The 13,693-nt window shown below is 31.4% G+C and overlaps 2 protein-coding genes across 9 annotated transcripts in view; one reads left to right on the plus strand and one right to left on the minus strand.

Moving 5' to 3' along the window:
* Positions 1 to 1,620, minus strand: part of LOC119611210 (cytospin-A-like) — a 28,871-nt gene extending 27,251 nt beyond the window's left edge. For 2 of the 5 annotated variants that reach the window (XM_037966717.1, XM_037966713.1), the window contains exons 1-2: positions 1,570 to 1,620; positions 446 to 595 (exon numbers count right to left, since the gene is read on the minus strand). The gene's annotated coding sequence lies outside the window, so the exon portion shown is untranslated. Of the gene's footprint in view, positions 1 to 445; positions 596 to 1,302 lie in introns of all 5 variants that reach the window. The other 3 variants (XM_037966718.1, XM_037966715.1, XM_037966714.1) reach the window with 3 other exon arrangements.
* A 1,326-nt stretch (positions 1,621 to 2,946) lies between these two features.
* LOC119611211 (zinc finger protein OZF) overlaps positions 2,947 to 13,693 on the plus strand; it is a 43,621-nt gene continuing 32,874 nt past the window's right edge. Inside the window, exon 1 of one of the 4 annotated variants that reach the window (XM_037966719.1) lies at positions 2,947 to 3,619. In XM_037966719.1, the coding sequence (XP_037822647.1) occupies positions 3,581 to 3,619 (39 nt within the window). In that variant the 5' untranslated portion in view covers positions 2,947 to 3,580. The remainder of the gene's footprint in view (positions 3,620 to 13,693) is intronic. The other 3 variants (XM_037966720.1, XM_037966722.1, XM_037966721.1) reach the window with 3 other exon arrangements.

The raw sequence follows: 13,693 nt of genomic DNA on the forward strand, positions 1-13,693 counted from the left end.
GACTTTTATTTATATCTAATTTCAAGTTTTAATATAACATAGTAATTTTGACTTTGTTTACATTGATTGTAAAGTAGAGCTTTTTAAGGTTTTGTTTATCAAATAAAAAACGCTAAATATATAATATTGTCTTGACATTTGGTAACAGCAACAAGAAAACGCTAAATGTCTACAACACTCTCCCATATGCAAAACAATAGAAAATATTTCTTTAGTTTTTTTGCTTTTGTTAGTTTGTTTGGTTGATTTTTTTATAAATTTTCGATGATTGTTATTAATTTAAATGCAAAATTATTCTATTTTTTTATATTTATTCATTGTTTGGAGTTGTTTTTTTGTAAATTTCTTTTTAAACAGCAAAAAGATTTCAACAAAAAATGAAAACGAAAGTAAAAATTAACAAAATTTATCAAGAAAACAAAATAGAAATTATGAAAAAACTTACCCAATAGATGAAGATAATAAAAGTTGTTGTTGTTGTGGTTAGTTAATGAAGTTTTTTTTAATGATGTGCAGCAGCTGGGCTAATGATGTTTAATTGTTAATTTTAGTTTCTTTTTTTTAAGAGATTTTTTTAATTTTCCTTTTTTTAAAGCTAAATATTAGAAAAATTTAGAAAACATTAATATAATTATAAAAAATTTTAAATTAATTATTTTTTGTTAATTTTGTTAAAAAAATTTCTTTTTTGTCACTAATTACAAGCAATTAAAATTGCTTTTGAGCTTAATTTGGGTGTTTTATGCTTTAAATAACGGCTTTAATATGTTTGTTGTTATTTTTGTTATTTTACTTTTACACTCTTCGATTACGGTAAAAGTCTGCTTCTTTTTATTTCTTTTACTTTGTAATGGTTGTTTGTGTTTTTGTTGTAATTTTTTCTTTAATTTAATAAACCGCGCAAAGAAAAGCTAATTACGTTAGAAACCGTTGTTTTTTCTTTCTCTTGCTGTTGTTGTTGTTATTATTTTTGTCATAGCTTAAGTTTGTTGCTGTTATTGTTATGGTGGTGTTTTTTTTCAGCCGTTTTTTGTAGTTGTTTTTTATGGATTTTGTCTGTTTGAACGTGCTTACAGACGTTTTGATGGCTTCAATTAATTTTTATGGATTTTTTCTTAAAACAACAACAAATTTAAACACAAAAACTTTATTAATTATATTTTCTCCAAAATGTAACAAAAACTTTTAAAATGTATTTTCTTATCACACAAAATTTATAAAAAAAACACCACTTCTTTTCAGCTTGTTACGGAAAATCTATTTCCACTTTTTTCACACACACACACACACTCTAACAATTACCCAGTTTCCCTGCAACTTTTTTTCATAAATTTTCTAATGATTTTTCCAATTGTCTAGTATTTTTTCTATTACTTCATCTTTCAGCTAAGCAGCTGTTTTAATTTTTCATATTTTTTCTTTAAATTCCCTATAAAATTCTTTAGATTTTTTCTTTCTCTTACAAGCTTTAATTAATTTTAATTGTTTTTAATTAAACTTTAATTAAAAATGTCTAAAATTTCTTCTTTTTTTGCTGTATTTTTTTAAACAAATTTTTCTTTCTCATACCGCAACACCGCTAAAATCGTGTAATAAGTTTGACTGCAATTGAAGAACTGCAAATTTTGTTGTTTTGTTTTGACAAGAGAGCGAGTGTGTGAAAACAACTCTGTATTTTCACTTTGTTTTTGTTTTGGAAAGTGATGTTTGTTTGGAAATATTTTATGCTAGGAGAGTAAAACTTGGCAGTACTTTTTCTCTTAAAACCGTTAGTTTTTAAATAAGTAAGTTTGTTTGTAATTTAAATTGTTAATTTAAAAGAAAATACACAAAACTCCTAAGACAAAAAAAGAAAATTAATAGAAATTAACAAAATAAAAAATATACATTTTCAAATATGCAATAAAAACTTTGATAAAACTTTAAAAGCAACTTTAAAAAATATCAAAATTAAAATGCCTTTATATAAAAATTGTTTAACATTTTAGAAATACTTCTTAAAATTCAATAAATTATAAACTTTTTTAACTTTAATGTAATTTATTGTTTTGTTGAAATTTTCCAAAAAAAAAACATTTTAAATAATACTAAAAATGTTAAAAACTATTATTTAATATATAATTTTATATTTAAAAGCATTTTCCTAGTATAACGCAAAAGGTAACCTCAAAATAAGTGCTGCCTAGTTTGTTTTTGTTCAAGGTTTTCACAACTTATAGCTTTTATTTATAAAGATAACATGAAAAATGTGTATGTTTTTGAGAGATAAATCACAAAATTTCCAATTTCCATTATCTAAAATTTATCTAATGAGATTTTTTTTACAAAATGCTCATATAATTTTGTTTTGTACAGCAGCGCCCACTGTTGATAAGTAGTTAAACTAATTAAACGTCATCTCTATATTTTATTGTCTGCCCGTCTGAGCACTGCGGCGGTTCGGCTTAAGAACGCCAAAAAAATGTTAAAGGCGCCGCCGCTAAAAATTTACATCCCATATGGTTCACGCACGTAAAAACTATTTTGTAATATATAGTCTATTCTGTAGTTATATTCTATTTTATAGCTAGTCTAAAGCCTATTCTATAGGTAGTCTATAGTCTAATATATAGGCTAGTCTATAGCCTGGTCTTTAGTCTAGTCAATAGTGTAGACTATAGATTAGACTATATACTAGACTATAAACTATAATCTTGTTTATAAAATGAAATATGGTCTAGCCTATAGTTTAGTATATAATCTAGTCTATAATCCAGTTTATAGTCTAGACTATTGTCTAGTCTATAGTCTAGCCTATAGTCTAGACTATAGTCTAGCCTATAGTCTAGTCTATAGTCCAATCTATTATTAATCATTGAAAAATTTAAAAATACTGCTGAAAACTTAGCTGACTTACAGTCAATCTAAAGCTGACGCCGTTACGTTTAGTAACTATCAACGCCGTTGTTAATGTTTGTCGGCGCAGAGTTCTGCCTAACATTTACTACAGAAGCAGCAAGAAAAAAATTTATTTTGATTAGACGACGGAACGTATCAAAAAAAAAAAAGTTTGTAATAAAAAGCATAAATAAACAAAAGTATATAAAATTATAAAAAAACAACAAATTGTTTGTGTGGACGCAATAAAAAAACTAACAAGAAATTGAGGAAATTAACAGAAAAGGCGACAAGCCTAATGAAGAAATAAAATGTCAAAAGAAAAATGAGAAAAAAAGTGTGTAAAGTGAAAAAAATTTAAGAAAAAAGGTGCTCCGCTGGCCAAAAAAATACACTAAAACTAAAATAACCAAAAAATAAAAGAAAGAAGAAATAAACGAATAATAAATGCCACAAACAAAAAGCAAACGTAATAAAATATTAATAAAGAAATTTATGAAAAATACCAGAATTTATTAAAGAGTAAAACTCAAAAGAAAGACCTCCCCCGGTGTTAATGAAATTTTAATGAACTACCGGGCTTTGGACTAAGTAAAGTTAAAAAAGTGCTTCCTCCTCTCTAGTTAAGAGGGTACGAGTGTTGGAGTTTTTATGAAAAGACCGCTTGTTTTTTGTTCTATTAATTTAATAATTTTCTAAGGACATGGAAAGCATTTGTAGATTGTGTTTCCAACCAGCAGCGGTAAGTACTAGGGTAAAGTATTTTTTAACAAAAAAAAAAAAATTCTCTATATTGTAAATTTTATAAAAAATTTTTGTGAAAAAATCCAATTGTCTTGGGTTAAAATAACAATTTGCGCGCGTCTTTTTATTGCTTTTGCAAAAATGTGTATTTTGTTGTTTTTATTGATTTTCTGGTTTCTATTCCATTCTGTGTGTGTTTCTCTGTTTCTGTTTTTTTTTCTATCATTTCTTGTTTTCTGGTGGAAAAGAAGAAGGAGTTTGCTTTGCTGCTGCTGCTTGTTGTTGTCGTTGGATGCGGCTTTTGTTTTGTTACGAGTAAAGTTCACTCCACTACACACATTCATATCTTCCTGTTTAGTTTGTACACTGTACAACAGAAACAACAAACACAACATCATTATGTTGTAAAATCCACAATAACAGCAACAACTATTAGGCAGCAAAATTTTAGGCCTCATTTACTTTATACTTAAAAACAACTCAAATTTTACAACAACCATTTCAAAAACAACATATTTACAACTACATTAGCTTAATAATGTTTACAATTGTTGTTGTTGTTCATCCACTAATATATCTAAAAAGTAGTAGTGTTTTTCATTTTGGTTGTGTCTCTGCTAACTACTACTAAAAAAATACAACTCTGTATGTTTATGTAAACATACTCACACAAACAACAACATTCAAACATGTAAACACACTTCGCTTGAAGGATAGAATGAGAGCACTCTAAAACAGAGTGAGAGCAATATGCTTGTTTTTAGGACGAAACTTGACAAACTTGCTGTTAACAGTAGTGACAATATGGTTAAATTAAATAGGAATAAATGGCGTAAAAAACGCCACAATAGTTAATGTGATTTCTTTTTTTGGTTAAATGTTAAGAGATTTGTAATATTTTTTCTTATAAGAATAAATTTAATACAAACAAATTTTCTTTATAATTTTTTAATAAAAATAATGTTTGGTTTAATAAGAATTTAAATTTGCTTAATACTAAAATTGTTGAACAGTAATGCCAACTGTGTCTTTTATAAAACTAGTATTAAAAACGTTTTCTAATCGTTTGGTCCTAAAAAGGTAGGGTTCTATAGTTGAAACGAAAAGTCGACTTTTCGACTTTTTTTATTTTATGTTAAGTCGATTTTTCGACTTTTTTCATTTAATTAAAAGTCGACTACACATTTCGACTTTTATAAATAGTCGACTTTTCGATTTTTTGACTATTTTCGACTATTTTTCAACTATTTTTTGACATTTTTCGAGTTTTTCCGACTATTTTAGAGTTTTTGGCTTTTTTTCCACTTTTTTAAAATTTTCGACTATTTTTGACTTTTTTTCTACCATTTTCGAGTTTTTGACTTTTTCCGACTTTTCGACTTTCTTCGACTTTTATTTACGAAGTCGACTTTCCGACTATTTTCCGAGTTATCGACTTTTTTGGAACAAAATAGTCGACTTCGACTTTTTTCGACAAAAAGTCGATTGTTCTATTATTCGAAAGTCGATTTATAGAACCCTATAAAAAAGTCAATAATTGGATTTTCTCGTAGGAGAAACGTTGAATAATCGATTTTCGAGATTCGTAAAAAGTCGACTTTCCATGAAAAATTTGTGTTTTACCAAATAAAGTTGAGTTTAATTAAAAAGTCAAATTTTCATAAATAAAATCGAGTTTTTTTAAAAAGTATGATTAAAAAGTCGACTTTTCATAAATAAAATCGAGTTTTTTTAAAAAGTATGATTAAAAAGTCGACTTTTCATAAATAAAATCGAGTTTCTTTAAAAAAAGTATCATTAAAAAGTCGAATTTTCATAAATAGAGTTTTCACAAAGTCGATTTTCTTTAAAAAAGTCACAAAGTCGAGTTTTCCGAAGTAAAATCGAGTGAGTTTCATAAAAAACGTTGACTTTCATAAATAAAGTAGAGTTTCTTTACAAAAGTCGACTTTTCATAAATAAATTTGAGTTTTCATAATTAAGTCGACTTTTCTTCAAAAATTAAATTAGGCTTCTATATATGTAAGTAGGCCCGACTTTTCATAAAATAGTACAGTTTTCATAAATAAAGTTGAGTTTCTTTAAAGAAGACGACTTTTCATAAATGAAGTAAAGTTTTCATAAAAAGTCGATTATTCTGAAATTATGTTTCTATATAACTCGACTTTTTAATAATAAAGAAACTCGTCTTATTGAAAAAAATCTACCTCTTAAAGTTTTCATAAATAAAGTCGAGTTTCTTTGAAAAATAAGTCGACTGTTAATAAATAAAGTCGACGTAGGTTCTATAGTTATAAATTCGATTAAAAAAAAACAGATGAGATTAAAATTCTATCATTAAAACTAAAATTCTACGTTTTTGATTTTCTGCAATTTATAAAAAAGTCGACTTTGCGATTTTTTTATTTTTAAAATAAATTGTTTTTGTCTAAAAAATGTCCAAGTCGTGACTTTTCGAATATAGACTTTTTTTATGATTTTCGATTTTGTTCTCTTTAATCGTCATCTAAATTGTTATGTTAACCTAAAGTCGACTTTTATAATTCAATTTATGAAAATTCTACTTTGCGACTTTTAAAGAAAACATTTGAAATTAGGATTTTTATAGCCGAAACAAAATGTTTATTTCCAATTTGTGGTGAGACGACTTTCGAGTCATCGACTTTTTTTGAAGTTTATGAATATTGTCTTCATTGTTTTCCGTTCCGTTGTTCTCTTAAATCGGCCTTCTTTCTTTTAAAATATTTTATGTTATGAAAAGTCGACTTTCCTACTTTTTTAGAAAACAATTGAGTTAATAATTCTATAGTTGAAGCCAAATGTATCTTTCTTCAATTTATGAAAAGTTGACTTTGCACGACTTTTTGTATAGTACACTTTTTTTTGAAGTCGATTTTTCGAGCTTCATAAATATTGACTTTTGCCAAGTTTGTTCTCTTCAATCTTCCCATTTGACTTCTTTTAATATTTATATGTTAACAAAAATCTAATTCAATTTATGAATAGAAAAGTCCGCTTTTTTTACTCTGATTTAAAAAAGTTTACTTTGTGACTCTGAATGCGATTGAGATTCTATAGTGGAAATGAAAAGCCGACTATCTACAATTGACAAAAAGTCGACTTTGCGATATTTTTTTGTTATTTTTTAAGTACATTTTTCGATATTTTTAAATTTTCGTACTTTAATTAAAAATGAAAAGTCGTCTGTCTACAATTGACGAAAAGTCGACTTTGCGATTTTTTTTTGTAATTTTTTAAGTGGACTTTTCCACATTTTACAATTTTCGAAGTACTACCCATGCCTTACTTCATAGCGCTTGTTTTTCTTAAAGAAACGTTAGCGTATATGACTCTTTTCCTATTGCTTTATTTTGACCTCGAATAAGAAGCGTCTGTTCCTTATCTCAAGGGCATTGCTGAATACTTTGCTTCAAAGAAAACATTATCACAACTTCCAGAGTATTTTCTTTTATATTATAGTCTTCTAGATGATACATTTTGGTTTTGTCAGTCCGAATTTTTGAAGGTGCCAATTCTAAAACAGGTTGCTTCTAATCTCTTCCGCTACAGATTGCACTGAAGCGACAGCGTCTTAATTACTTTTCCAAAGTCTCCCTTAAATGGATATCTATGTGATAGGTCCAATGTTGATGAGACTAAGGTTCTGAGTGTCTCTAAATCCACTGTGTCCACGAGCTAATCAAACATACAACCCTTAAATAAAAAGTCAGTGATCGTCTGATAAGACACTCGCACGATGACTCCGGCACTAACTTTTTGGTATAAAGAGAATAATAAAGGGACCTTGCTCATTGTAACTACCTAGCCTCTTAGCGAGGAAATGCAAGACCGGCTACAAAGATCCTGCAAAGTGAAGCTTAGGTCGTAAGACTATAGATTATAAACGAAAATTACAGATGGCTTATCTTCATTTGAACGTTGAACTAACGAAATCCAGTGTGATTGACTACCAAAAAAGCTCTAAAAAAACTATCACCTACAGAAGTAAGAGGAAATTTGCGGACATTGGATTGAAACTTTGCAAAGCTGAAAAATGTTCCTACTCTCTCTCTCTCAACTCTTTCAATAACTAAATACCACAGTATCCAACATTACTTCAAAGAAAATCCACCAGTTTAACTATAGCTTTGTATGGGAAACTGAACATTTCGAACACTTAGATTAAAGTTGGAATTCCAATGCTACTCTAGCAGTAAAAAGTTAAAGAAGTTAACAGTCGTCACCATTATAAAATTAGAATTTTAATCTTCTCCATCAGGCTATAGTCAGAGTAATTTATGATTTCCGCTTGTGAAAACATAACCTCATTTCGAGGTCTGCATTAAACGCATAACTTGGAACAGTTAAACGAAGTAATAAAGTGAGAGTGAGTGAGATGCAAAACATTCGAACACCAAATAGTTAACGGTCACACCAACTTTAACGATGATAACGCGCAAGTTGTTCTCTAACACAGACCTGAATTGCGACTGAGTGGAAGAGTGAACAGAAATCCCACTGTTCTCTCTCTGCGAGTGCTATCGATCGCAGTATGACTTTTTGATGATAGGTGTATGGAGTGGAAAGAGTTTCGAGAACAAGTTCACTTCATTTAGCAGAACACATTCGATAACGATAAAATTTTTAAACTATTCCCAGTAGGATATTCTATTCTTTAAAGCAGATGCGCTATGCATAAGGGTTGTGTTCAATTTTTGTTGAAAAGTACGTTCATTGGACATTGCACTCTATGCTCATGTCCATTAGATTGAGAGCTCCTGGTTCCTTGTTATCTACAATATTCATACAACGCAACATGATAATTGTATATTTTGTAAAGAGTCCTTGAAGCTTTGAAATTAATCTATTCACAGGAACTCATGTAGAGATTGTTACAAGATTTCTATTAAGGAAATCATTAAAATTTTGACTTGTTACTCTCATCTCTAAAAGGTTTTGGATTAACTTTGAGTATAAAAATGGAAAATTTTCGATGGTATTTGGATACAAGTTGGCAGTGATGGATATTTGAGGCATAAAGTCATTTAAGATATACATGGAATAGAAGAAAGCAGTGAAGTTTAGCAATATCCGTAATTATTCGTTTGGAAAGATTGCATCCTTAATAATATTGAGATATCTTGATGTTGGATGCAACATTTTTACTTTCAAGAATTTTTGGAGATTACGATGAAAATGGATTTGTATTAAGACCATGAGGTGTTGATATCAAACTTAAAGTCTGATTATAGAAAGAAATGTCGAAGGAATACATCGATGGTGAACATAGCAATAGGGCATAAAGGAATGCTTGGATTAGGCTAGATTTGAAACCGAAATATTTCAGAAATGTGAAGAAGATGATGGATGTATTGAGAGTATTAAGGGGATCTGTATGTAGTTTGGAAAAGTTACAGTAATACTAATCTCCAGAAGATACAAAAACGAAAATCAGACCCTCCGACAGTGGTGCCGAATATCTAGGAATTGTTTTAGTCTTTAAGGAGTCAGGGAATCTTAATATCCAAGCAAGAGCGTTGAAATCAGCTTTTGTTCTTTATGCATTTAGAAAGGACTTGCGCCATTTCCAAGCTCGTTCTAATGTATGGAGTGTTTGTCTGGTGAAGGCCACATCCACCTACATTGTTTTAAGGAGAATATCGGCGCTTGTAATAACTGGAGCTCATTGTATGCTGCTTTCCGTCCTTAAGCAAACTAAACTTACTAAACTTGTTGTAATGTTTGGAGTGCTTGTCTGGTGAAGGCCACATCCACCTACATTGTTGTAAAGAGAACATCGGCGCTTGTAATATATGCTTCTTCACTAGTTATTTGCTGTCCTTAAGAAATTGGCGCTGAACGCAGCCGATTCATGAAAACATAAAAACTTGGTAACTTTGGTAATGCTTTCATCTTCGAAGACATCAACAATATCACCGTCAGTATTGATTACCGTTTCCCAATGAGAAATGAGGCAGTTTGAGCGCCGCGGAGCAAGCCACCATGTGCTTTCTTTTTGCCGCTTAACTGGTTACTTACCGACCTCATGGTCAACCAGCCCTGAACTCCGCGATTAGGCTGAACGCAGCCGGTTCATGGAAACATCGAAACTTTGGTCGTGCTTTCATCTTATTCACATTATCTGTTGATAATCGTCCGATATTGCATTGGGCTCTCTTTGGCCATCGCCATCTATCGAATTGATGTTCGTTAGATTGATTTGTTCTACTACGTATTCGTCTGCCCAAGCAGCCACTCTAGGAATACAACTTTATGAACGGTGAATCAAGGTATGATCCGTTTCGGTTATCACAAAGGTGGCAAGTTGGCCTACTTCTTGGTTGCCTGCCTCTTTAGACAGACATAATCTTCTCTAAACTGGAACAGAAGGAATTTCATCTGTTCCTTCACTACGGTCTCAGATATGAAGGCCAACTAATAGTAGTTTTTGCTTAAAATGCGTAGTCCAACCGGAGACTTAAAATCTATTACGACGGGATCCAGGAAGCCCCTTAAACTGGTTTTTAGCCTGGATGATGGTGCGGTCATTTATTAGAGTATCGTGGTGGCTGTGGTTTTGACCCAAATCGCGGGAAGAGAGTAAGCTCGGTGTGGAGTTGTATTGCAACCGGGTGCCGTGACCCATAGATCGATTGGAGTTTAGATAGTCTCCGCCCCAAACCAAGGGGGAGGTCATGTCCAAATGCATGACTTCAATTCTGGTACTCTTACACCTCCCGTCGTTATTGTACGGGTTGGGTAGGGGGGCGTTGGTAGACACATTGTATTCGCCGGGTGTTAAGAGCACCGTGAGCTTAGACCGTCAAGTTAGGCGCTCACGTAAAACACGGACAAATCTGTTTCAGATATGAGGAAACTACTTTCGTTTTTGAAACCCGTTTCTTAAATGGACTTCTCGAGCGGAACAGTTTAGCTAACAGTTCACCCCCATTTGGTGTTGTTTTTTTAAGTCAATTGTTTCTAAGATGGAAATTAAGATCTGAAAAGTTTAAAATCGTCTTATTTATAAAACCTATTGTTCTTGAAATAGTAACGCAACCAAATTAACCTTTAATAACGCCGAACAGTGGCACAAGTTGGAGTTAAACAAAGTCATGACTTCATACAGGGTAGTTTGACATATGATAACTTTAGAAAAGCTTCTTTTTGTATGAGATGTTATTGTCAGCATAACTAATAACTAGTTCTTCAACTACTTTTAACAAGTTCCTCCCTCCCCATTCATTAAGAAAACAAAAACAGTACAGTTGAGCCAGAACTTCATTTTTATAGTTTTGACACGAGTATTTGAGCTAAAAACTATCCCGTTTGGGGATGCTTTCCTTCGTATACAAATTATAACAAAAACAAAGCCCTTTACAACTTTTAAGCAAGTTTCAGCAAAATTAAAAGAAAACCTTTTTATTGTTAAATAAAATAAATAATAAAAAAACGAGTTTTTTTTTGGCAAAAAAAGTTGTAAAATCAACATTTGAAAAAGTACAGACAGCTGTAAATTGGTTTGAAAAACCAGTTTTTCTCTAACCCGTTTGAGGAAAACGTGTGTTTGACCACCCTTGTAAGGCGGCATAAGTTATGTGAATATTTATTAGTTAAAAAATCTCTCAAAAAAATGGAATAGTTTTCTTTAGAAAACTAATATAAATAAAGAAAATCCCATGTCATGGCTGTACTTAAAAATTCAACCTTTTGTTATTTTTTTTTTAATTTCTGGAGAACAATATGTGAAAAATTTTAATGAAAACTATACAGCGGAAATAAATGACATGCGTGATTTTTCTAATATTAAAATTATGTCAAGATTTGTAGGTAATTTAAATTGGTTTGTAAAAAAATCTAATATTTTGTTAAATCTTATACTGTATAAGGTTTAAGTTGGGGGTTGTATTAAGGTCAAATTGAAGGAAGTTTTAATACTTTAAATGTTTGAGATTATTCACGGGAGGAAGTAAGTTTAAAATGAGAACTATTGTCCCTTGTCGACCTTAGTTTTCCACTTAACTGACTACGCTATCCTTTGTACGTTTTCCTTGTCAGACTTTTAAGATATTTGGTTTTATTGCAAAGAAAAGCTTCACGCCTATAAAGTGTAATGTCTTAATCCTAGTTCCTGTTACGGGTCATTTAATTTGCCCTGCAATATGACTGTTAGTTCGTTAATCTAACTTGTTTCTTTGCCATTTCCAATTGTAAGAGAAATCTTGAAGTTTGATTCGATTTTGAGAACTTGTAGCTCCATGGTTGTTCAAATGTAATATCTGAAGTTATGCTTCAAAGATCTCTTTGTGCACCGATATCTACATTTCGCCGTGATTCGCCTGAAGTTTGAATTTTGGCTGCTTTTGCCGTGTGTTTCTCAATTACCATTAAGAGGCTGTCACATTTTTGTAAAGAGACTCTGGCAATACAACTCTTAGGATTATGGCACCGATTTCCATGAAGAAGCCATTTGATGCTCAAATTCTTAATAGAACTCCTGGGTTTACATGCCCAGACTGTTATTTGGATGATTGTGTTTGAAACTCGAGTCGCTTGTGGAGGATACTTTTTCGATGCTGAGTCAACCATAAAGCTGAGGTTTTCTCTGGACCTAAACAATTGGATGAATTCTATGGAGACAATGAGAAAGTTTCTCAAGTTTACCAGTACCCAGACTTATCTAAAGTCCAAAATGGATGAATCTTCCTGTAAAAGGTTAAATTAATCTTCGATAAACTTCCATTAAACTGAAATAGTGGGAACGGAGTACACTTTCGATGCTTCCACAAAAGTACGAAAAGGATTTTTAGTTGTTTCTAACTCTTAAGCAAGTTTCTATCCAGACAATGGGAATGCTTAACAAGTTTACCGATACCCAGACTAAGCTAAATCTTAAATTAATACCTATATTGGGGTTCCAACCTGATTTACATCTAAAAAGTGGGAAGAAAGTACATCTTCGGTGTAGTACCCTTTATAGTACGAAAGGAATCTTAGTTTTCTCTAACTCTTAAGCAAGTTTCTATCAAAGCAGTGAGAAAATTTCGAAAGTTTACCATACCCTGACTCGTTTGAAGTGCAAATGGATGAATCTTCGTGCAAAATGTTAAGACAACACCCGTGTTGCAGTTCCCACCGGTTTTAAACCAAAATAGTGGTACATTTTCGATGATCCGTCAAAAGTTTGAAAGGAGTTTAAGTTTTCTCTAGCTCTTATGTAGGTAAAGTTTCTCAAGTTTTTCGCTACCCAGATTTTTCTAAAGTCTAAAAAGAATGAATCTTCGAGCGAAATGGAATATAAGCTATTCTAACTCCTAATCAACTTTCTATCGAGTCATTAAGAAAGTTTCGCAAGTTTACGACATGTCTGAAGTCCAAAATGTATAAATCTTCATTAAAAATGTTAATAAAACACCTGTGTTGCTGCTCCAACCTGCTTTAAACCGAAATCGTGGGAGGAAGTACATAATCATAAGAAGTTTTAATAGTCTCTGACTCCGGAAAAGTGGAAGCCTTCTGTCGTAACGTAAGATAACACATGTAAGATAACACAACTGGCTTTAAACGGAAAAAGTCGGGATCATGCTGCGTCAAAAGTAAGAAAAGCATTTAAGTTGCTTCTACAAGGGGCGCACAACAGGCCTGATAGTGGCCTAGGTGTATTTCTTCGGATTTGATGTAGTATACATCCTCCTATCAACCTAACCTAAGTTGCTTCTAACTCGAAGATGAAAAGTTTTTGTCGAGTTGATGAGAAAGCCTCATGTTTGCCATTGAGTGTACTTGTTTGGAAGTTCAGAAAAAGAAGCCTTCTTTCTTTGAGCAGTAGCATGCTGGCTGACAGTTTTAACCGAAATCGAGGGAAAAAAGTAAATTTTCAATGCTGCGTCAATAGTTTGAAAGTTGTTAAAGTTAGTCTCTGATACTTATGCAATCGAAAGGATTTTTTCGGGACTATGAGGATAATGTCAGAAGTTTTCTAGTATTCGTTATTGCGCCTGTAAGCCAAATTGAAAGGAAAAATTCGCGGTTAGACAAAACATGTTTGATACTTCATCAAAAGTAAGAAAAA

The sequence above is a fragment of the Lucilia sericata genome, unplaced genomic scaffold (assembly GCF_015586225.1).
Source record: "Lucilia sericata isolate MDLA Ls3-8-SP2 unplaced genomic scaffold, ASM1558622v1 Contig001391F_arrow, whole genome shotgun sequence".
Taxonomy (NCBI): domain Eukaryota; kingdom Metazoa; phylum Arthropoda; class Insecta; order Diptera; family Calliphoridae; genus Lucilia; species Lucilia sericata.